The following is a 25,258-nucleotide window of genomic DNA, read 5'->3' as shown; positions in this document are numbered from 1 at the left end:
GTCTACTTAATGTATCAAAGTTTTAGCAAAAATATATACGGAATGATGTTACATCCTTTATTTTCTGGGCAGTAGATGGCTGCCAGATGATTAAATCAAGGGAAGCTTGATTCATTAAATTTAGCCTCGGGTAGAGAATGCCGGTAATGAAGTGGAAGACTGAGGCGGAGGCATTAAGTCCAAATAAGGATATGGAGGGTGGATAGGGGTCTTAGCCTTCACAGGCTGCAAAGACTCTGAAAGTCCTTAGGCGACCTCCCAATATAGTTTTGGATATATGAGGATCAGTTATCAGAAACGAAAAGAGAAAACTCATTTCTGTTTTTCTCAGCACATATGTGCATAGAGAGGGAGAGGGACTGTCCATTTGCATGGTAAAGAATGTGTAAAGAAATCACATATATGCTTACTTTTAATTTAGGCAGCCTTTTGTTTTTGTACTGACAGGAATTCATATTCTACAGGAAAAAAAAACCAAAACAAAACAAGGAAATAGTCTTAAAACCCCTGTTTCTGAGATTTACCTCCCCAGCTGCCCTTTGCTGATTCACTATGTATAGTACTTCTCCAGTAATTGCTCATAAAGGAAACAGCCATAAACTGCTTCCATTATTACCTAAGTAGGATTATGTAATAGACCTGTGGCTATTTTTCCTTTTATCCCCCAATCAAGACCTGTAACTACTAGAAACAGTTATTACTAATAAACAACTAGTCAGATTTCTGACACTTTAGCCCCACCTGCTGGATAATTGCTTGTTCCTAGTGCTACTTCATTCTCTGCCATTTTTATAGATCATGAAACCAGTGGTAAGGTGAATCTGTTTCTACATTCCCTTTTTCCCATCCTCCCCAAGGAAAAATCGTTCTTTTAACAGGGTCAGATTAGGTGGTTATTAGCAACTAAATTTTCATACTAGTTGGAAGAATCTCCCCCATCTGTAATGACTATCCACTTAAGTACAAAGAAACATTTATATAAAATACCTTTAAGATGGGAAATTTCTCTAGAGGAGCTCTTAGAATCCGTCATGAAGACCTTTAAGAGTTTTCACTCATTTTCTTTTTAAGTAAAAGCTGCATCATAGGGTTTTTAAAATACATAATGAATGTTTTGATCAAATGTATATAATTTTACTTCGAGGATTTTAAGATGACTTTTCTCAGTAGAAGACCCTACTAGGAATCTCCATGTACTGTTCAGTGATGTGGACCAAGAACTGGATAACAAGTCTACTGAGAAGCTGTATCCAGTATAATATAGAAAATCCGTGTACATTTTACACATCTGTATACACGTAATGTGTACTTACATACATATTATGTACCTGTACATATTCTATGCCTAGATGAAGTCAGTTGTGCACTGACTCTGTTACGTCAGTGCTTAGGTCCAAGATGTTTCCTTGAGTTCTGAGATAGTGTGGGTATCCTCTCAATGTGTGTCCTCAGCATCTAGTTATTTCTTTGTACAGAAAGTTGTAATCCACATTAAGGAGCACCAGGCCTCTGGAAAGAGCTCCTCTTGTGTGATCATAAAGGTTTAGTCAGCTCCCAGGTGAACCGGGTTGAAATAGGAGAGATCTGCTTTACTGTGATTTGAAACAAGGACCAGACAGGATTCCTCAGAGCTTTCCCCATGTTCCCTGATTGAACTCCACATGTTAACAGGTACAGGAAGGAGAACACTGCTTGGAATAAAAGGAGGGCTTGGGGCTGCCTCTTCTTCCAAACACCATAAAGTCCCTTTCTACAGTTGGCCTCTGTACACATTGTAAGATTCCACTTGAGTCCTCTTTGAGGAATGATTCCCATGGCTCCTTTGTGATCCTATGGAATACAAGCTGATCAGAGGGTATTGAGCACATCAGTGTAACTTATGGATTAAGGACCACTGTTTGGTCCTTAATTGTTTGTTTTAATGGCTGCTTCACCAGCTTATTGCATGTATCTACCGGGTGCTTAACAAATGTTTGGTTAAATTATATATAATGAAATGGTATTTAATGTGTGTCATTTTGTGGGATTGTTAAAGCAGGTTTTTACCTTTTCAGCAAACCATTCCTCAAGCTGCTGCGGCAAAATATCCCCGGACGATTCATCCTGAAAGTAGTACCTCAGCTTCTAGATCCCTCGGAACCAGGTCAACTCACACCCAGTCTCTCACAAGCATTCATTCCATAAAAGTGGTTGACTAAAATGAATATGCACATATTGAGACCTTTTAATTCATCTGGTTATACCAAGGATTAGAAGTCTCTAGTGTTTAAAATTTCATCTTAGAACATCATGGATACATCCTGTTCATCTTTTCAGAATTCCAAGAGGCTTTTCCAAAGCCACACCATCCTTTGTAACTATATGTAGGATTATTTTAATGTTATTTTTTTAATTTAAACAATTAAGTAAAAATTTTTTAACTTAAAAATGACTTGATTTTTTAATAGGTTCAGCCTGTCACTGATTACATCATAAAAGTATATAAATCTTGTTTTCTTAATGTTATTTACCAAAGACTAAATCATTTCTAGTGTTACCAAGTAAACTTTGAGAACTTTACTAAAAAATTGTTAAGGAGCATATGGGTGGCTCAGTCGGTTAAGTGTCTGACTTGGGTTAGGTTGTGATCTTGGAGTTCATGAGTTCAAGCTCCATGTTCACGGGCCTGTGCTGACAGCTTGGAGCCTGGAGCCTGCTTCAGATTCTGTGTCTCCCTCTCTCTCTGCCCTCCCCCACTCACATTTTGTCTCTCTCTCAAAAGTAAACATAAAAATAATTTTATTTTTAAAAGTAATAGAAACTAAGGTATTTTTATTTTAAAATTAAAGAGCTAAAGACCAAGATTAGTAATGATACTTTATCACAAAGTTTTTTTGTGATTTTAATGTATTAGTCTTCATTTTCTTAAGACTCTGACAATTAAAAATGGGAAATGATGAGACCTATCAATAATTTTTAATGATAAAAGGAAAGATTTTTTTTTTTTACTAGTACAGAAACAGAGTCATCAAAGAAATTTCCTATTAGAATGGTCCTATTTCTGATGGTCTTTCTTGTTTTTTGAAACTCTGCAGTATTGAACCTTTTTTCTCTCTGAACATCCAAACATCACCCTGTGAGGGTAATAGCACTGGGCAACTCAGCAAACCTTCTAGGCCAGGGGAAAGACTTTTCACTAGCTGCCAGTGCGAAGAATCTGGGTGAAAATGATCAAGCAAAACAAGACCAGGTTCCATTGGTGTTATTGCTGGCTGACTGGGTGATCTTGGGCTGGATATTTAATTTCATGAATCTTAGGATCCCATCTGTGAAACAGTGAGATCTACCTATCCCACCTCTTTCACAAAGTACTTTGGGTTACACAAAAACAAGTATAAATTCTAAAGAATTGGTCCAGAGCCTCAATTTTCGTATCTTTAACAGAAGTGGATGGACTTAATTAGAAGCCTCTTTCACTCTGAACATGATCTAGCTCTATGCTCTAATGTTATTACAGGAAATAGTTTTTCTTATTGCTTCACATTGTAATAGGACATGAGAACAAATGTGAGATAGGGCAATATCCCATTTTCTAAAGGGCACACCCAGGCTTTTCTGAACTACAGAATTAAAGAATTTGAGTACTGTGTCTTAGAGTGTTAGATTGTTCTTATGGAACAGTGTCCTGAGTTCTGGCCCGGCTAGCACTGTGGCAAACAGCTCCTCGTGGGTTTCAACAAACACAAACCAATAGCACCTCATCTTTTGCTACCTGTACCATGGCCATGCTTTTCTCTGGGCTTCCCCAGGCACTCTGAGAGGATCACAAGTGACCACAGGCTCCACTTGAAGGCTACTCCTATGTGGCCCAGAATTAACACCCCATTGTGTTAACAGATCAGTTCTTTCTTTCTCCCCCGTACAAACTGTTGTGAGGGGTACTAGTCCAGCCCATCTCTCAGAAGAGAGTGCCCTCAAAGTCAGATAAGCAGTTATGCTTGATACCAGGTGGTGGCCAGTTTGGTATTTCACCCTGGTCTGGGCTCTCCTTCCTTTCCCATCTCACTCCTCTTTTCCCTCATTGTTGCTTCCTTGGATTTCCACTCCTAAAAAAAGCAGCGACTCATAAACTTTGGTTTCAGGGTCTGCTTTCTGAGGAACCTAGATGACAACTAGGAATGGTTTTTTAGTATCCAAGCCATAACCATGTGGACTAACTAAAGTGAATGTTATGAATATTGTAACTGAGAATATCATAAGCATCTTTTTAAAAAGTGTTTAAGCTCTAGAAAGTGTATATTGTCCAAAGCAGAACCAAATAGTGTTACTCTAAGTTAATTAACTTAAATTTAACAGTTAAGACACTTATAGAATAAGAGTATGTATTCTCTTTGTTTACTTCTGCATAAAGAGGTTACCCAGATTTTGGAAGGAGGAGTAAGTAGCATGGTCACTGGAAACCAGCCATGTTGAAGAACAGATGGGGACAAGACTTTCCACTGAATCCCTTTTTAAAAAACTTTTTGGACTCCTGTGAACATGTTCCCTGTTTTAAACATTTATAGAAGTAAGTGGGCCATTTACAATCAGGATGAGACCAAAATGTAAAACTATCAATTCAGGATAATTGGACTGATATTACTCATGATTTTATCTCTGGTGCCTTATGGAATTAGAGTCAGAGTTTGAGAATGGAGAGCCTTAAATTATGATGAATAGGTGCATGTAAACTGATATGAGTTGATACTTGATTTTATATTTATTTCTCCCAGATTATAAAAATAATGCATGCTTATTGTCAAAAAAAAAATTGGAAAGTACCAAAAAGTACAAAGAAAATAAAAACCACCTGTAATTACACCACCAAGAGATTTAAAAAAATACATTGGTATACATACTTCCGGTCTTTTCTAAGCACTATTATTACACATATGTGTTATTTAAAGCCAAAAGTAACTATAAATTTTCAAAGCTAGTTTCTCTCACTGAAGAGAAATAACTCACAGGGGATGATTTCAATACTGTGGGCATGAGACTAGGGATTTCACAGGCATTCAACCTTCATCTTCAATACTGTGGCAGAGAGAGACATTCCCCCATTTTATGGAGAAGGAAACTGAAGATCTGAGATCTTGGATATTTAGTATGCCCAAAGGTTCACAGTTAATAAGTAGTAAAACCAGGATTAAAACCATGTCTGTCTATTCTAAATCCCTATACCAGAATGCTGTTCCTACCATTTTTTTTTTTAAAAAACATGATGAACAAAAACCTAGATTATGCTATCACATATGTTGCATCATATGTCAGAAATGCAAAAATCATATACAATTTTCTTTAAGCAAAAACCAAAAAAAATTTTGACCTTTCATTTCAGTAGGTGGAAAGTACTAATACCATTTTTTCATCTGTCACCACCATCTTCATAGTTGAAAGGACAGTCAATACTGCTAGAATTTTATGGCATTAAAGAACTGAATGTAAAGGCAATGCTGAGTGGAAAACCAATTAAATACAATTTCTTTAGGCATTTATGAAACTGCACATTTCTTGGACCTCCCATCAGTTTCATTTTTGAATTGACGAATCTTTTCTGTAAAAAAAGGATAACATTCATTATTAATAGCTAACATTTATTAAGCACTTGCTATGTGCCAGGCACTATGACTCACTTAATCCCACAACAACCCTTTGACATTAGAACTTTTCTAGTTAGTAAAGGAGAACACACCGGCACAGTGAGGCTATAGAACATGTTCAAGATCACACAACCTGTTCACACTGGAGTTCAGATACAGGCCCACAGGGTCTTGCTCCTGAGCACATGCCCTGCACTGCTTCAGTGGACTGCCTCTTAGTCTCCCCCGAAAATTCTTATGGCTACTCTTTTCTAGAAACAAATAAATTTAAAGTTGAGTGAACAATCCCAGTGCTGTGAGGATAATGTCACGGGAGGAGACATCATCCACGCATGATTCCTTTACCTACCACTGCTTGAAACTTAACATTAGCTGAGTGGTGTGATTCACGCACTCATGCTCTCAGCTTCAGGTAATACTGCATTGGTGAAAGTAATGGCAGATGTGCCTACCTTTTGCTTGAATGGTTATTACATGAGAGTTTAACACCACCTCATTATTGGTAAATTTTGAAACCATCTTCCCTGACAATATAGTCTTTGGGCAAGTGATTTTTAGCAATAACCTCAGTTGCCAAGGTAAAAGGCTGTCTGCTCTTTTCTTTTAACCTAGAAATAACACTTTTGAATACACCAACTTGTAAATTTCCCCAACAGGGGCAAGATGGCATTTTGAGCAAGACAGTGCTTAGTTATGGAAATGATACTAGAATCTCCTAAGATGGTTTAGCATTCCTGCCTTCTCCCAGCTCCCCGCACCCCACACACCTCCATACCCTGTTGTACATCAACAGAAATACTCCTCCACTTCTTCAAATGCCCAGTAGGGGGTATGCTGAGAACCGCCAGGCTAAACCAGTATCAGTCAGTGCTGACTGAATCAATCACCAGAGGAGCTGCATATTTTTGAGCCACAGCTCTCCCCAAACTGAGACTGCTGCTGTTTATGGACAGTATTGTTTTGGGGGACTGTCCCCCACCATTTTAAGGGAGAAGGAGCTTCTATCTCGAAAACTCACCAGCTAGTTCTGGGAAACCTGCACGTACCAGCTCTTCATACAGATGCTTGACTGGAGTGGCCTGTGTCATCAGGGTCCCGTGCAGCCAGATGAGCAAAGCCCTGTGGCCGTGTTCACGGAAACTTCCCTTTCCTGTGCCAAGCACATAGAGTCAGAGGCGAAACACCACGTGCCGAGGTCTCTTTTTGTTGTGATCTCCATTCTAACTGAATTTTCTGTGGTTGCAACTCATTCTTCTGATGGCTGCTAGAGAAGCAGCCCAGTGGATGAAAGCCCTTCCAGTTCCCCTCGCTGGAATTCCTGTAGGGTGACCAGAGTGTGGATTCACTCTAGCACTTGTCGTGCACCTAATGTGCTTGACACAGACCAAAGGAGCAGATACGAAATTCAACAGCTGAGTCCCTGCCCAACGGTAAGGGACAACCTTCCTGAGATGTGGAGCTCTCCCACATTCAGAGAGCTGCTATGCACCCCCATTTCTCCGACTCAAAGTGCATATTTCACCTGGGGATCCTGTTACAACAGAGAGTCTCATTCAGTCGGTCTGGGGTTAGAATCTGCACTTCTAATAAGCTCCCAGCTGCTGCCGTTGCTGTCTATTAACCATACTCGAAGCAGCAGGCGTGCGCCATCATGCTACTCCAGTGTCTGATGGAAGTGTGTGTGCCCTGGGCCGGGATTACTCACTGGGCAAATACGCACTGGATACCTAACCCCCGAGAGATGTTAGGGAAAGAGATGAGACCCGTGTCTCCAAGGAGGTCATGGTTACAAACACAGGACAGGCAGGCTCCTGGTTCTAGCAGAGTGTGTGTGGGAGCAAGCAGATGCCACAAGAGGAGGGCCTGAGCTCTGGGGAGGAAGCATGCCAGAAAAATGTCAGAGAAGCAGGGAGGGCCAACTGTACGCATGAACAATGTACTCCTGGGCGAATCCTGTTCGTTTCTTCATCTTGCATTTGCCAAACTAATTCTTAAATACCACTGTCAACATGTTGCTCCTTTGCCTAAAAGCCCACAAACTCCTTAGTGGCAGTAGCATTACCCTGGATTGTATTTGGATTGTGTATGTTGCTGTTGTCACGCCAACTAGATTATAAATCCCACCAAACATGCACCCTGGCTTACGTTAAGAGCTGATGCAGCCCTCGCCTGGTCGAACTGAACACATTCTAGGCACTCCGTACTGTTCCACTAAAACACGTTAAGTCCCCTCCCCTTTATCCTGCTGGCAGGTACTCTGAAGATATACTGTATTTTCAAATCATTTCTTTAGGTCAAAAAGAGATTTCGAGAAGGCAACTAAGTTTTCCTAACAACTTCACAGAATGCTATATGCCTAATTAGTGACAAAGGAGAAATCTTAATAGTAAAAAAGGAACCTTTTCAGAAACCATAGTCAATATTCAACATTTTCAATGCATTATCTTCCATTTTTTACATGACAATGTAGCCTTAGAATTAGTAATATAAAGTACCATAATTTACTTATAGGTGGTGTAAGAAGCATGTATTCAGGGGCTGTGGTTTTGCCATCTACGATCCCAGCAATCAGTAATGCAGATCGACTCCTGAGCATGGGACTTGTTCACATCTCATAATATCCATGTACAGAAAGTGCTCTGAATAGAATGTTTTGTCAAGAAAAGTATCTGCTTTCTTGTTTTTAAAGCTACTTAGCTGATTAATGCCAAACAAACTTTCTGTTTCCCAGGTTTTGGTCAAATCATAAAAAAAGCAAAGCTAATAACTCCAACTGACCTGACCTCACTAATTCTGACAGCTGGAGTCTGGCTGAATTGATTCCATGGCTTGGAATCTTCTACTCAAGGAGAGGCCTGAGTCTGTATCCCAAGTTTCCCATAGGACAGCTCGTCTCATCCAAGGCCTCATCCTATAAGAACTCTGTACCCCAGGGGCACCTGGGTGGCTCAGTCAGTTAAGCGTCCAACTTCGGCTCAGGTCATGATCTTGTGGCTCATGAGTTTGAGCCCTGTGTCAGCCCCTGTGCTGACAGCTCAGAGCCTGGAGCCTGCTTTGGATTCTGTCTCCCTCTCTCTCTGCTCTCCCCTACACTCTCTCTCTCAAAAATAAATAAACATTAAAAAAAAATTAAAAAACAAAAAAGAAAACTCTGTACCCCAGACTTGGCTTAAGGGATTCCTCCTGGAGTGGAAGCCCTAAACAGTGAGCCTTTTGTTAGGGAATGAACCTTTTACCCCAAGACAATCCCAAGGAATACTAGAAACAGGTTGGTTTCCAAGGGATAAGCCAACCATTAAATCCTTGCTTCCTTAGTGCATATTCAGTTAGGAACCTTAATTTCCTTAAAGGCTAAATAACACCTTTTCAATATGGCTCAGTAAAAGTAATTATCCTTTGCAAACTTCAGTATACCGCAGACTGTTCATGGTTTGCAAAGTTGCCGATCTTTGTAGTCCTACGGTGAATGTCACCATTCCTGAGCCCTTGTAGTCTGCTGCTTGTTGTGAGCACCAACTACTTACTTGGAAGATCTCCCACCAGGAAGGACTGCTGTTCCTATCTCCCCTCGCAACATCTGGGTCATGCTCACCTGACCACTGCTCCTCGATGGCTCTGATCTGGTCATCTGTAAAGTTCCAGGAACGGGCAAGCTTCTGCCACTCATTGGCCTTTAGCTGATGGTAAGCCAGGTTCCAGAGGAGACTGCGAATATGCCTGGTCTCCAGACTGTGATCTTGTTTGAATGTCAAAGTAAAGCTGGTTGATGAGTCCTTGATGCTCTCACCATGCTCCTAAATTAAAGGTAACTGCATCAGATGATTTCAGACATTTTGTGCTTATTGCCTTATTTCATGGGATGTAGACAGTTTTTCAGATAGAACTGGTAAGGTGGTAACCGAGACTTATGTTTTCCATATTACCTGTAACTGGATAACTTTTTGTCATCCAAGATGGAGACAAATGTCTGAAGTAAAAAGCTTGAGTACTGTCTAACACAGGAAATGTGAGGGGGTTTGCTGTGTTGTATCCCATGCTTCTATCCCAATTTGCTGACTGATATTTATTCACCCCAAAAGAAAACAGAGGGGATGTCTTGGCTTAGGAAATGTCACAACAAAGGCATCTTTGAAGGCCTTACTTTCAACGAATATCTCTCTTTCTTCTTTTGCATGTTTGATTGTCTCATATCAAAGTTTCAATGAGGCCTGGATTGGATATACTCTCTTAACAGGGCCCCAGAGCTGGTCCCTCCATTCATCCTACTCTGGTGCGAGGAGAGTAAAGTAGAAGCCTAACTTGGGGGGCCAAAGGAGTGGAGAGTACAGGGGTCGATATCATTTTGTGTTAAGCCACCACAGCCAGGCTTAATCCACATGTTCTCTGCCTGCATTTCTGTTCTCTGTTCTGTTCTCTGTCTGGTTTTCTGGGTTTTCAAAGGTTCCTTTTGTCCCTTCTACAGAACCCAACGAAACAAACTGGAGAAAAATCTCCAAGTGAAAGCAGGTGTCATTGTTTCATAGAGCTGCACCTGTCATGCATATGCCATCAGAGCTCCAGATAATCCTCCTTCCGGAGGCTGCAGAACAGTTAAGGACATGCAGAACACACAGCCCTAGAGGTTTGGGACTTCCTATTCTCCTTGTGTACATATGGCAGCTCCTATTTTTGTCTTTCACTTAAATAAAAGTGAATCTAAATGAAAGATAATCTGAACAGCAAGACAGGAGTCAAGGCTGGGGCAGGATATTGACTAAAAGGATATGGGCACCTGGTTCTCAAAACCTCTGAGAAGAAAGTGGTGGGGCTTGCGCCTCAGCCCCCATCACAGACCAGCCTGTGCCTTTCACAGCATCTGCATCTCCTCTGGGAGGTCTACAAAGCCCTGGGAAGCATGCCCAAGGAGATGAGCTTGTCTTTTCTCTAGTAACTGGACCTTGTGAACAGAAGGTGGAATAGGAATGTCAAGTATGAATTACCCATAATTGCTTCAGAGATTGTAAAATGCAGGGTCCTCTCTACCCCAACCCTAGCTTTACTCTTACACTGCCTAACTCCCGGGAAATCCTGAAAAAGGAAAGGTTGAGGGTGGGGCATCCAACAAACTTGGGAGCCGAGGGCACTTCACTTTTTCCTTTACTCTTCATTCCCTCTCCTGAAACAATGAGGAATCCAACAAGATCAAAACCCAAAACATCACAAGGTAGAGGGAAGAACTTGCAAAATGCGTTAACCTTTGTATCACAGCATTTTTATTTCTTTGAGAAGTACACATGCTCTGTGCATTCTGGAATTGGGCTGGGTAGTCCTTCAAGTTTCTGTAGGAAAGGGTCAGGGATTTGGAAAGCCTAGCTCTTTTTCTTTTTCTTTTAAGTTTATTTCTTTGAGAGAGAGAGCACAACGAGGGAGGAGCAGAGACAAAGAGAGAGGAAGACAGAGAATCCCAAGCAGGTTCCGTGCTGTCAGTACAGAGCCCAACGCCAGGCTTGATCCCACGAACTGTGAGATCCAGACCTGAGATGAAACCAAGAGTCAGACACTCAACCAACTGAGCCACCCAGGTGCTCCGCCACAGGTCTCTTTAAACAGTCCTTGGAAGCAATAATAGTTTGTCTGCCAAAGCATTGAACTATTTGCAGAGTATCACATGCTTAAACTGGTGGAAATTAAAATAGCATGAGCCAGATTTTAGGAAGCTCCCATCTGCCTCTGAACCACTGGATTTAATGATTTATATTAGGCCAGGATCTATATTAGGCCAGTATATAAATCTGTTTAATAAAGAGAATTTAAAATAATAATAAATGGATTTGGTAAAAAAAAAAATAATAAGCATATATTTGTTTAATGAACATAGTGAATTTAAAATAAATAATACATTTGGTTAAAAAAGATTTTAAGGATACATATTAAAAAACAAGCCTTCCTCCTACTCTAGATCTTCGTCCCTAGTTGTCACCAAGGTGAACAACTCTTACATTTCAGAGGGTCTCCTTCATACATTTGTGCATTGTATATGACTCTCGAAGTTCATCTGATTCTCACATCTTAAAGATTTGTTAGGAAGAAGGGCTTATTCACTTGGTAGAAGAGTAATTTATTCTCATCTAGGAAGAAGAATCTAAAAATGCTAGCAGGCATTAAAAATAGAACTAATGAATATGTCTAATTTTAAAGAAAATGTGAAAACAATCATTTAAAAGCAAGAGAAAAGGCAAAAGTTGAGGAAGTTACTGTCACTCAAATACAGTGATGATCTAAGAAAGAATGAAGCTATGGCAAAGAGGAAGAGAACAAAGGAGCAGGAGGAATAGAAATCAAGGGTACCTGGGTGGCTCAGTTGGTTAAGCCTCTGACTCTTGATTTCAGCTCAGGTCATGATCTCACAATTCGTGAGTTCGAGCCCCACACTGGGCACTGTGCTGAGAGTGCAGAGCCTGCTTGAGATTTCTTTCTATCTCTCTGCCCCTTCCCCGGTCATGCTCTCCCCCTCTCAAAATAAATAAACATTTGGGGAAAAAAAAGAAAATGACTAGGAGGGGGAGAGAGATAAAACAATTCTAATGGTTACGAAAAAGTCATTTTGCTTTACGGGCAAGTGAGAAAGGTTTGAGTAGAATGATGTGGCCTTTAAATGATACATATGTCATACCATCCAGATAATATATCAGGACCACTGAGCCCATTAAACAGGATTGTGAGAAGAAGAGGCAAATCAATGCATTTTGCCTTAAGGATTTAAGGAAAATTTCTCAGGATTAGCAACTAGACAGCAAATCAGGGCTGATGCTCCTCAGGGGTAAACACCTGAAGGGTAGGAGCTGAATTCTGGTACCAACCTACTGGACCAGGGTGGGGCATTCAGCCTAGCATGGTAACAACACAAAGTACAAATTGAGGGTGGTGCCTGGTAACTAATTCCTGCCTGAAGGTATAGACTCCAATCTTGGAGAGAAAGGCATTCTGTTGAGAAGCTGTGGGAGTGGCAGCTAGCAGAGGACGTAATAATGAAAGAAGGCAGAGAGAATGTCTTGGAGACAAGTGTTTTGTGTTCTCAAGATGAATAAGGTTTTTGTGACTATCACAGGATACTTGAGTGCTAGAGAGCCAGCACCAGCTTGTGTTAAAAGCTGCAGAGCGGTGAATGTCAACTTCTTTATCGCTCATTAGAATGTAGGTTTGAGAACTTCCAGAAGGTACCACAGCCCAAGACTCTGTGGCAGAGGGCCAACCATGTGGGGCAAGCATGCTAAGTCTGTTCGAGCCGACATGGATGGGGCCACTTAGCCCTATGAGCTCTGACTACTGATGCTGGCAAAGAGAGGGAGAGGCAGCTGTTCATTTCCTGAATGGGGCAGCAAAGGCCAAAGGGACCGTTATAACTGCACTGACCAGGACCCTGCCCATGAGAGCAGAAGAAAGAATGACACTGACCCCACACTGCCCCATCAGAAGATGGGGTTGCAGAAGAGCCGGTTGTGAAGCTGGAATCCTGTTCCTTACCTCTCTCCAGGCGTAGTATCTCTCTGCTTTAATGATCATGTCCACTACAAGGCTGTGGTTGCTTCTGGAGGCCATGGCCAGGGCAGTCTTCCCTTGCTAAAATTAAAAATGAAAGTGTCAGGCAGGATGGCCTAGTATTTAAGAGCTCCAGCTTTGGAACAGGGAGGGAGGGGCCTGAGTTCAAATCCTGATCTTGCTACCTCCCTGCAGGGTGAACTTGGGTCAGTCCTTAGCTTCTCTAGGGCTCAAAGGCTACCCCATGGTATAGTGGTGAGGGGTAAATGCAGTAGTACATATCAAGCCCTTAGGACTGTGCATGACACATGGTAATTATTCAAGAGATGCTAGATATTGATGGTGTCAGGTGCTGTGTCCACAGGGCAGGGGAAAAGATTTAGACTTAGGGACTGACCATCAACAGATGATGTTTTACACATCCTCTATCGATGAGAACCCACACATCTCTCCGAGACCTCCAGAGGTCTCCCTGGCTCACTGTACTGGGAAGTCCTCAGCAAATAAGTAATATGAGGACTGACACCATCTGTGGTTGAGACTTTAGTCAGTGTGCCACACCTCCTTCCCCCAATAGTCTTTTCCTTCTGCTATAAAAAGAGACCTCCTGATTTTAGCGGGGCACCTGACCACCCCAAACATTTTCCAGCGTCCCTTGCACTTAGATATGTGACCTAAGTTCTGTTATATAAATGGAAGTGGCATGTGCAACTTCTAGAAAGTATTTCTAAAGACAGGAAGGATGCCATTCTCTTTCTCCTTCCTCCTGACTAGAATGCTTGCATGATGGCAAGAGCCTGAACAGCCCTCTTAGACCAAGAAGTTGAAGCCATGTGTTAATGAGGGCGAAAAGTGCTGGATCTTATTAAGAATAATAGTATCCTTGGAGCGCCAAGAGCATGCACCTCTTGATTTCAGGGTCGTGAGTTTGAACCCCACGTTGGGTGTAGAAATTAAATAAATAAAACTTAAAAAAAGAAGAAGAAGAAGAGTAGCATCCATGACAAAACTACTAATTCATAGTATAGAATTCAGCCCGCAGGACTCCTATCTAGAATTTTTTTCTATTCTACGCTTCCAACCAAGGGGTTAGGGATTGGAAACTTAACCAAATGGAATATGCAATAAGGGATATTCTGGACATAATTTGGGGCATGAGTGGCCTGGGAACCCATATGGTACCTTGTCCAAATAACAAAAGGTGTCCCCTAGATTTTAGGCCATGCACAATCCACACACATCTATACATTTTCCTGAGAAAAAGATGGTGGTTTTTATTTATTTTTAAAATGGCACAGGAAAAATTTGCTCAGGAATCCTGAAGATAATCAAAACGAATGGTCAGAAATAATCCCAGAAGAAGTAGTTCCAATTTTAGGAACCCATGTTTCCATGCTTAGGGATCCAGCAATTTATCCCAATAATTCTCTCACATGGCTGAGCATTTGCAACAAGTGCAACTCCCACCAAGCCACATGATCTGGCTGTGAGTGGAGGTGCTAAGACCCAGGTGGGCCGGAAGATTAGGACTGACAGTAATCAGTTTCTCATCAAGAGAGGACAGTAATGAAATTAGGAAGAATAGCACTTGGCAGGCAGTTAGCAAGTCTTCCATTGCATGCTGCCTAGATTCTGGCTCGTGAGGCCATTTGAATCCAGATGATCAGCCTGCTGTGGGAAGGCAGCACTCTGAGAGCCAGCGTTCTCAAGTTCGCAGGAAAACCTTCCCAGGGAGTGCGCCCCGGAGTGGAAATACAGCACTCCTGCCACTGAGGGTGGGAAGCCCTCCAGGAGCTTTGTGACACCTCTGACCGAGGGAGCAGGTTTCTGGGAAAGTCCTATTTACACCAAACCCTGGCTCCTTTTTTCCATCCACACTTTCGTTTACTCTTAGAGTCACTTATCCTTGGTAAATACTGTGGGAGTTAGTGGAAAAGGTGCTTTTTATTAATGAAATGGGTGTTGGGTGCCAACTATGTGCCTAGAGAAAAAAGAGGAAGAGGAGAAGGGAATATGGGAAAATCAAATTGTGAGTCAAATTGTAGCACTGAGGCTACTATTTCCCAGGACATCCAGTCCACAGGCACTGGGGGCCAAGCATGAATTCCCTTCCCAGTGCTATGGAATCTCCACCCACAAGACTGTCCCAGAGGTGTTAAGTGTTAATGAAAAAGTGGAATACAGTATGAAAGGAAAGCATGGAAAATACGATGCGACGTGTGAATACTAATGCTAAATGTTAAGGGAAGGTAATGAGCACAGGAGTGCAAGTGGGGCACTTCCACCCAAGTGACGGAGTTATGGGTGGATGCTTTTTTCTTCCTTATGCTTTTCTGTGTTTTCCAGATTGTCCACAGTGGGTTTGTGTTGCCTTTTTGTTAAGTAGGCTCACACCCAGTGTGGAGCCCAAGCAGGGTAAAACTAACGACCCTGATGAGATCAAGACCTGAGCCGAGATCAAGAGTCAGGCTTTTAACTGACTGAGCCACCCCGGTGCCCCAAGGCTTATATGACTTTTTATGATAATTTTAAAAACTGACATGTACAGAAAAGTAAAATAAGACATCACTTCTTCAAGTCCCACAGATGTAAAATGTGTGATTCTGCAATAGTAAGTAGGGTGAACTCAGCTCGTGCTGGGAATTAGGGATGTGCTGAGCTGATGAACAGTGTGGGTAAAGACAAGGAAGGAAAAGACACCAAGTTGCAGAAGCAGTCACCTCTGCTCACAGCTGTGGAAAAGCACTACACAATCAAGCAGCTTTGGCTGTGAAGCCTGGCTCTGTGTCTTACTATGTGTGTGATGTTGACATCGCTGAAATCTCTTGAAAACGGATAATTTTGTCCACCTCACAGAGGAGATGTGAGGATTGACATAAGGTACATGTGTGTGAGCACCTAACAGGGCTGCCACACCTCGGTCTTCCTGCGTTTACACTTTTCAGTAAGCTAGAACCTAATGCACGGCTGCCCCCACAACCCTCCTGTGACTGAGTCTGCTTTACTGCATCAATATACAAAGTTGTCTTTCTTTACAAACACGTCTACACAATGACCAAAAGGGAGAAGCAACCCAAATCTCCATCCACAGATGAAAGGATAAACAAAATGTGGTATGGACATACTATGGAGTATCATTCAGCCTTAAAAAGGAAGGAAATTCTGACACGTGCTACAACATGGATAAACCTTCAGTACATTATGCTAAATGAAATAAGCCAGTGACAAAGTGACCAACGCTGTATGATTCTATTTATATGAGGTACCCAGAATAGTCAAATTCATAGAAACAGAAAATAAGAGTGGTGGTCGCCAGGGGCTGGGGAAGGACGAGGAAATACGTAGCTGTTGTTCATAGAGTTTCAGTTTTGCAAGATGAAAAAGTTCTGGAGATTGGTTACATAATAGTGTGAATTGACTTAACACTACCGAACTGTCCACTTAAAAATAGGTAAGATGATGGGGCACCTGGGTGGCTTGGTCGGTTGAGCATCCGACTTTGGCCCAGGTCATGATCTCACAGTTTGTGGGTTTGAGCCCCGTGTCGGGCTCTGTGCTGACAGCTCAGAGCCTGGAGCCTGCTTCAGATTCTGTGTCTCCCTCTCTCTGCCTCTCCCCTACTCATACTCTGTCTCTCTCTGTCTCAAAAATAAACATTAAAAAAAATTTTTTTAATGGTTAAGATGATAAATTTTGTTGTATTTATTTTACAATTTAAATTTTTTTTTAATTTTAAGTAAAAAAATTTTAGACATGTATGTTTATTCACTGCATCTCTGTTTATAAAAGCTAAAGCTTAGGAACAATTTAAATGCCCATCAACTGATAACTAAGCAAATTATGATATGTCCATACCACAGCTACCTAAAAAAGAATGGAGAAATTCTCCTTGTACTAATATGGAACAGTTTCCACTCTATATTTTTAAAGGAAAAAAGCTAAATGCAGGACAATATGTACAAGTATATCACCACTGTGTAAAAAGGACAGAGGAATGTAGTAAGAGTATTATATATTTATGTTTGCTTGTTTATGCATAAAAAGAAACTGGAAAAAACAGAAATTTATGATAATAGATCCACTAGCAAGGGTAGTATGGGAACCAGACAAACGGGGTCAAGGGCGGGTGGGACACTTTTATTGTAAAACCCTTAGTGATTATATTTTTAAATTTTTGGACCACCTGAATCTTTACTCTTTTCCAAAGATTAATACACACTTTTATTTTTTTATTAAAAAAATTTTTTTAATGTTTGTTTATTTTTCAGAGACAGATCATGAGCAGGGGAGGGGCAGAGACAGAGGGAGACACAGAATCCAAAGCAGGCTCCAGGCTCCAAGCTGTCAGCACAGAGCGTGACACGGGGCTCAAACCCACGAACCATGAGATCATGACCTGAGCCAAAGTCAGATGCTTAACCGACTGAGCCACCCAGGCGCCCCTAATACATAATTTTAATTAAAAAAATAAATGCTTTAGGGACGCCTGGCTGGCTGAGTTGGTAGAGCATGCGACTCTCAATCTTGGGGTTGTAAATTCAAGACCCACATTGGGTGTAGAGATTACTTATAAAAAAAGAAAACTTAAAAAAATACAGATTTTATTATTCAGAGTAAAATTTCTTACCTACATATCTCAATCACAATCAGGATGTTTTGCTGACGACCACGTTACAATGTTTGTGTAAGCTTTATCCAGTCTTTTCAAAAGGGTATGCTATGGTTGCTGTCAAGGCTTACAGCCTGCAGACAGCTCTTCACAACCACCTTGGCTGAACAGGGTGAAGTCCATGAGCTTACCTTATCAACGACCTTCAGGTCACAGCCTGCCTTCAGCAAAGTGTCCACCAGTTCCACATGGCCAAGATCAGCAGCTAGGTGCAAAGGAGTCTGCTGCCTCTGCCATGAGAAATTTCAAAAATGTAATCTAAACACATTAAGGAGGGGGAAAAAACTTGCATAATGAAAAGACAAAGGGAAAGTAGAGGTGCCCTATATAGGCATATGGGAAAATAGATTAAGATCACATTTTTAAATAGGTACAGGGGACATTCACTGTAGGATTGTTGGTAACAGTGAACAACTGAAAGAAAGTTACATGTTTGACCAAGAGACTCGCTGGACAAAGTGAGGTATATCCACATGTCGGATTAGCAGGCAACCATTAAAAATGATTTCTGAAACATTACTTCATTATGACAGACTAGAATAGTCAAGTTCATAGAGACAGAAAGCAGAGTGGTGGTTGCCAGGAACTTCGGGGAAGGAAGAATGGGGAGTTAGAGTCATGACCAGAGTTTCAGTTTGGGAACATGGAAGGAGTTGTGGAACTGGGTGGTGGGGGTGGAGGCAGAGCAACGTGACTGTGCTTCAGGTCACCGAAGTGTACCTTCAAGAACGGTTAAAATCGTAAATGTTACGTTATGTGTACTTAACTAAAAATTAAACAGTGGTTTCCAAGATTAATTTTTAAAATGGAAAAAGTACTCATTTAACACTGACAGACTTTGGACACAACACTGTATCTAGAGAAGGAAACACATCAACAATATTAACGATAATGTCTAGATGGCAGGATTAGGGAGTTATTTTTATTGCCTTATTGATGCTTTTCTCTATCTTGTAAATTTCTTAGTTATAATGTATAAGAGAGTACAAGACTTCTAATTTCTCTCTGGGGTAATCGTTTTCTTACCAAGAGGGTAACAGTGCTTCCAAGAAATACGAAATCACAAGAAAATAACACACTTTAACCTCTCACTGAAAGGAATGCTGATGTGCAGACAGACATTTCTAAAATATTAGTACTGAAAGGAACGTTGTTTATGGTCTAGCCCAACCCTTAAACCAGAGACAGGAAGCAACTTCTCCAGGGTCACAGAGCTGGAGAATAGCATCTAGCTCAGTACTCTGCCAACCGGAGCACAGGATCAACCTGCTTGGAGCGTTAACATAATTAGTATTAGAAAGCATTTATTAAAGACTCACTTTTGGGTGGCAATCAGCCCCTCTGGGGGCTCATCCAAAACATCACACTTACACTAACAAACTATCAAAGGTCTCTATCAACATGGAACAGAGACACAGGGTCATACCTCAAACACCAATATCATCTCAATTTGACGATACTGCTGTAAGTCTAGAGGACAGGAAATGAACCAATACATTAACAAGAGTTCTCTTTATTGGGGGGGATGATAATTATAAATTTTTACCTTATTTATATTTTCTTATTGTTATACATTGAGTATATTCCCAATCTAACAGAGAATTGAAATGGTCAAGTCTAGTTCTATACCTGGCGGGCAGACTAACAAACCCTCTTTTCTAGAATGAATCTGGCCAATTCTGGTGAAACCAAAATCACACACAAGTTCTGTGTATAGAGCAAATATTCTGCACGTAAGCAAATATTTGGGGCATTAACATACCTGGACACCTAAGTATGTATAATAACATTCCTTCCCTCCCTACAAACATTTGGGATGGTAAAACACAGGGAGGAGCAAGGTCCCTGGAGGAAGGAAGGGATGGAAGGGTAGGTAAGTCTCTATTCCCATCTGGCACAAAGGAACTCCTAGGTTGGAGATGGAGGACACTGGAGAGATGTGTGGCACTGCTCTGGTTCCAAAGACATGGAAACAGGGGCTCCCAGTGTGGGGAGTGGGGGGTGGTTAGGACAGGTATGTCCACCATATCCGGCTGCTCCCTCCCCTCAGGGTCCAGCTGAGGCTTCTCTAGGTAGAGGCAGTCAGAAAGCCAAGAGGAGCCCAGAGTTCTCACCTGTCTCCAGGGCTCCTAAAGAGCTCCTCTCCCAGGAGTTTCTCTTCCTACTTCCCACAGCTCTTGGGAGAGGCAGCTCAGCCCCAGAGGAGGCCCTGATTCAGACAGTACCCACCCCCATTAACCTTCCAACTCAGCATTTCCACAACCAGCTAGTAATGGATTCCTTTTATGGAGCATTTGACTCTGCTCCAGTAGATTTAATTTATGGTGATCTTTTTTATTCCAAGAGGTCTCTTTTGCCTTTGGGTAAAAGACACATTTACAGTCTCTAATATAGAAACAAAGCTTTCTCCTTGTGGCAAAGGGCTACTGGCCAATTATATTTCATACTGAAGGAGTGGGCTTTGATTTAAAGAGCATCTGGCAATTTAATTCTGAACTACTGTTTATCTACCAGAAGTGCTGGGCCTGTTAAATGTGAGCACTAACTGAACCCCAGTTGTGTGTTTGAAAAAAGTATGTGTGTTCAAGTGGGAGTGGAGGTTACAGCAGAAAATGGATAAAAAGAATATGTATATTCCTCCTGGAAAATTTTTAGGGCAACTTGAACTTGCTCAAAATTACCCATAATCACACACTACATTGAATCATAAGAAAACAGACTCTCTGGGTTCGGATTGCCTGGCTTACCTGATTTAAGATGTTAATGTCATGCTGTGCACTTAGTAAGCTCTTTACAACTGTGATATGGTTGTGGATAACAGCTAAATGAAGAGGGGACTCCTTCGGCTGCAGAAAGAAAGAAATTTTCAAATCCAAGAGGTTTTGGCTTCATCATTCACACCAAAAAGCAATTCATTTCGACAGACGTTTCCTAATAATCTCTGAGTACTGGAATTGCCTTGCACAGCGGCGGGCCAATAGCAAGTGTTCAGCATCATTTCCACCCATGGCTGTGCAGCAAACCAGCTTACCAGCAATCAGCTCTGCCCCCTCATTCATTCCAGGACTAGACACTGAGCACCTACAATGGGAGGCTAGGGATTCAGTGGCGAACCTGGCATTCTCAGGATTCTTCCAATCCAGTGGGGCAAGAATATATTGTTGTTGTTATTGTTTTAATCACAAAACAAATGCACAAATTGTGATAAATGCTTTGGACGAAAAGTAGAGAGTGGTATAAGAGCATATATGGGATGGCCAGAGGGCTGACCTTTCTGGAGATGAGAAAAAGCTTTCCTGAAGAACTGACATTTGTGCTTTGAAAAGAAGGATAAGAAATATGAAACAGGCTTAATGCAGGACTTCTCAGAGCCTTCAAAAAGCTAAAGTATGGGGGGAATAACTACAAGGAGGAAAAAGCATGCACATTCAGCATTTCCTGAAATGATCTGATCTAGAGTTCTTTCTCCCTAGATGATTCCATGGGACTAATGACCCATTCACCCAGGGGCACCATGCTCATGTTTAGCCTTCTCCTGTATATATACAGCCCCAGTATGTTTACCAAACCTCTCCAGCATGCTCCTCTGTCCTCATTTGCAGTTAAATGAAGGTGCAGCCATCCTGCAGCCACACCTTCACCTGAAGTGTCCCAGCCCCTCTCAGCCATCTCCACGGGTGGGCTTCTTCGCCAGCCCTGCCAGGCTGTCATGTCACGATCAGCTCTAGAATCACACACTTAGCTCCTGTTGCCTCACTGACACACAGGTGCCACTGGCCCATGATGACAAGAGAGAAATGTCTCCAGGAGTAGAGAAGGTAGCAGCAAAGAAAAAAAGGTGGGGAAAAAGAGGGAAGGCGTGAGAGACAGCTCAGGGGCAGTCAGGGTGGAGGGAAGGTCCTAGGAGGTTAGAGGCAGGGAGGAGGGGGACGGGTACAGGTATAAAAAGTAGGTGCAGGCAGAAGATCCAGCAAGGCTGTGAACAATAGTAGAGCTGAGAGCCAAGGCAGCCGACAGGGAACACAGGTGTGTGCGAGGGTGCGTGATGAGGATAGAGCACAGTGTTACTCAAGAAAAAGAGATATTAGTAATAAGCATCAGTAAGGTACATTTAACATCTTATAATGCTACTTACTGTACACTCTCTTCCCCCATAGTTTATATTCTAAACTCTGGGCTAATAGTTTTCGTTTACAATAATCCTAGCAGTTACATCTATTCCCCACTGTATTTATTTTTTAAATTTTTTAATGTTTGTTTGTTTGTTTGTTTATTTATTTATTTATTTATTTATTTTGAGAGAGAGAAAGAGAGAGAGAGAGAGAGAGAGAGAGCATGAGCGAGGAATGGGCAGAGAGAGGGAGACTCAGAATCTGAAGCAGGCTCCAGGTTCCACGCTGTCAGCACACAGCCTAATCAGGGCTTGAACCCACAAACCATGAGATCATGATCTGAGCCGAAGTCAAACTAATTGAGCCACCCAGGCGCTCCTATTCCCCACTTTATATATAAGGAACAGAGCAGTTAAATAATTTCCCCAAGGCCTTGGAGGCAAGAAATGGATTTGACAGGATTTGAATCCCTGATCTGCCTGACTTCAATACTGGCACCAGGCTCCTTCCCAGGAAACCTACTATGAAAGAAACCTATGAAAAAGAGATGTACAGAGTTGACAAGAGCATCATTAGCCCACAGAGGAAAAGGAGAGAAGGGGGGGCAGGTAGGACACCATGGCTGCAGAAGTCAGACTGCCATGGGGGTGAGCAAGGAAATGGAGATGATCGGGCAGGTCAGGGCAGTGTGGGAGGGAGGCTTTCCGTGCAGGCCTCTTCTTCTCTGGAAGGATGTTCTTTCTTGAGGCACCAAGCATGAAAAAAGAGGAAGCATCCCTCAGGCCAGGGAAGTAGACAGTGTCCTTCCAGCCAGGGCTACCGGCCTTGCTGGGACCCAGCCCTTCCTGAGAAATGGGAAGCATCCCTGGACAGACCCGGGGCGTTCAGAGCCAATTCCTCTAACGTCATTCTCCAAAAACTACCAGACATGGTCAAATCACATCCCTTCTCTCTAGTTAATATAATAAATAGTAATGGCTAACCAAGATCAGAGGAAATAATATTCTCACAGGAGAAGTGAAAAAGAGAGGAATGCTTCCCATCTACTGCTGGCACAGAGGGCCTTCCTCAATCCTACCAAAGCCAACTCAAACTTCAGAAAACCTCAATCAGTATAAAGGATGGACTTTCAAAAGAAAAACAAGATCACTCAGTGAAGGGGGGAGAAAAGATCATCCTCCTTCCCATTTATAGCAGTGTTCTTTTTTCCACAGACTGATAAATTTAATACAAGAATAATGGCATCTCTGGACACCTGAGAAAGTTTTATTGCAGCCAGTATCAATATTTAAAGCACAAAGATTTCATTTTGTTCAGGAACTTCAAAGACTTCATAAAATTCATCCCTTGCATTTTATTTCTCAAGATTAAGACTCAGCCTCCAAAAGGAGTCAGTCTGCTTCCCCAGAAAGAATTCCTCCTTTGTGAACATCTCGTTCCCCTCCTCCCCACCCCCCAAGTATCTGCAAGGAGCATCTCTGCACACAGCCAGCCTCACAGCACCAGGATCAAAGCCCATGTTATTGAAATAGACTCACTTCCACTTTCTGGTACAGGTCAACATGCTTACTGAGAAGACAGCTCACAAGGGATGTGTGGCCGTTCTGGGTTGCTATCTGCAAAGCACTGATGTTGAGCTGCAAAACACAGGTGGAAAAGGCAGGGAAGATCCCCATTAGAATCCAGCCTGCTTTCTGATATTCATCACATGGTAATTAATTAATACAAAGAAATATACAACTATTTAAAAAAGAAAATCCAATGTGTTTTTGATTATTTTGAGGGCCTCTTTGTTATTTCTAAGTGTTTCCTATAAAAAGAGAGTCTGAGGTGACACATGCCTCAAGCAAATATGAGTTAAATCCCTGTTTCCCCTCTCTAAGTACAAAGTGGACTAGGGCTGAGTCTTCTCTCCATACACTCTGCAAACACCCTCCTTGAGCTAAAAAGGCTGACTTGGTGTTGGTCCCAGGAAATGCCTCAACACCTGCTGCCTCCCTGACTGCTTACCTGCAGCTCTCCTTTCTGCCAGGTCTGGCTTCAAAGCTCAGCATGATTGCTACCCATGTGCAGTGTTCCCTCGTGGCCCCTTACTCAACTCCTTCATCAATGCCTCTCCTTCCCTGGTACCAGCTGCCTCCTACCTTCCCTGTGCTCAAGTGACTTCACTTTCTGTGAACACTGGATGAGAAAATTGTTCTTGATTTATCCTGCTATCCTCCAAAAAGTCTTAGCATGGTGCTTTGCAAAAGTATAAGGACAATGGATAGTTGTTGATGGATTAATTTTAGGATTGCTACAAAGTATTTCTAGGCCCACCAACCAAATAAGGTTCTACAGGATGTTATGTTTTCCAAAAAGTGGCTGCATAAGTAAGCACCATCTCACATGCTGGCCTGAGACTGCCCACTGCCCCATCAAGAGGTCTCCCCTTGAATCTGAGTGGACCCTATAACTGCTTGGACCAATCAGCAGAGTATGGCAGAAATGACAGTGTGCCAGACCCAGGTGCAGCCACTACCCAGCTTGGCAGCTTCACCTCCCTGCCTATTAAAAACCAGCTGCCATGCTGTGAAGAAGAGAGACCACACGTCCATGCCATTCAAGAGCCCCAGCTGAGCTCCCAGCTGACAGATGGCACCAACTGACAGTCATGTGAGTGAGTCACACGAACGGCCAGCTCACTTAAGCTTTCAAATAACCTAAGTCCTGGCTGACATCTGACTACAACCAAATAACAGACCCAAAGTAAGAATTTCTCAGTCCAAGAGCCACGAAAGATAATAAGGTGTTGTTGGTTTAAGCCATTGCACTCTGGGTTGGTTTGTTATGAAGCCAATAGATAAGATGATACTAAAAAGAACAATACACATGCTGACCAACTGGACTCTAGCTTGAGCTCCTACTATATGACCTTGAATAATTGGCCTCTCAAGTACGGGCCTGTTTGTCTTCATCTGTAAAAAAGAACATAACTATTAGTTTTTATCACTGCTAATAACCAATTGCCACAAACTCAGTGGCTTAAAAAATACGAATGTACTATGTTACAATTCTGGAGGTCTGAAGTCTGAAATGGGTCTCACTGGGCTAAATTACAGGCCTTTCTGGAGGCCCTTGGGAAGATCCACATCTTTGACTTTGCCAGTTTGTGGACATTGCCGCCCACATCCTGTGGTTCATGGCCTCTCTCTTCATCTTCAGGTGCACCAGCAATGGTCCACCAAGTCTTCACCCTGTATCATTTTGGCCTCCTCACTTGCCTTCCTCTTCTACTTTAAAAGACCCGTGTAATTACATTGGGCCCAACCTGGATAAATGAGGATAATCTCATTTTAAGG

The 25,258-nt window shown here is 42.1% G+C and overlaps 2 protein-coding genes across 5 annotated transcripts in view; one reads left to right on the top strand and one right to left on the bottom strand.

Annotated features, from left to right (window-relative positions):
* The window catches only part of POC5 (POC5 centriolar protein), a 42,139-nt gene extending 39,519 nt beyond the window's left edge, over positions 1 to 2,620 (top strand). For all 4 annotated transcript variants that reach the window (XM_030323291.2, XM_030323300.1, XM_030323317.1 and 1 more), the window contains one exon: positions 2,055 to 2,620. In XM_030323291.2, the coding sequence (XP_030179151.1) occupies positions 2,055 to 2,198 (144 nt within the window). In that variant the 3' untranslated portion in view covers positions 2,199 to 2,620. The remainder of the gene's footprint in view (positions 1 to 2,054) is intronic.
* Positions 2,621 to 5,367: 2,747 nt separating this feature from the next.
* Positions 5,368 to 25,258, bottom strand: part of ANKDD1B (ankyrin repeat and death domain containing 1B) — a 65,126-nt gene continuing 45,235 nt past the window's right edge. The window contains exons 9-15 of the mRNA XM_030323256.2: positions 23,456 to 23,554; positions 20,553 to 20,651; positions 17,937 to 18,035; positions 13,122 to 13,217; positions 9,211 to 9,412; positions 6,637 to 6,768; positions 5,368 to 5,572 (exon numbers count right to left, since the gene is read on the bottom strand). Coding sequence (XP_030179116.1) covers positions 5,511 to 5,572; positions 6,637 to 6,768; positions 9,211 to 9,412; positions 13,122 to 13,217; positions 17,937 to 18,035; positions 20,553 to 20,651; positions 23,456 to 23,554 — 789 coding nt within the window. The 3' untranslated portion in view covers positions 5,368 to 5,510. The remainder of the gene's footprint in view (positions 5,573 to 6,636; positions 6,769 to 9,210; positions 9,413 to 13,121; positions 13,218 to 17,936; positions 18,036 to 20,552; positions 20,652 to 23,455; positions 23,555 to 25,258) is intronic.

The sequence above is a fragment of the Lynx canadensis genome, chromosome A1 (assembly GCF_007474595.2).
Source record: "Lynx canadensis isolate LIC74 chromosome A1, mLynCan4.pri.v2, whole genome shotgun sequence".
Lineage (NCBI taxonomy): Eukaryota > Metazoa > Chordata > Mammalia > Carnivora > Felidae > Lynx > Lynx canadensis.
The sequence above is the reverse complement of the archived record's forward strand: the minus strand, read 5'-3'. Positions and strand labels throughout refer to the sequence as shown.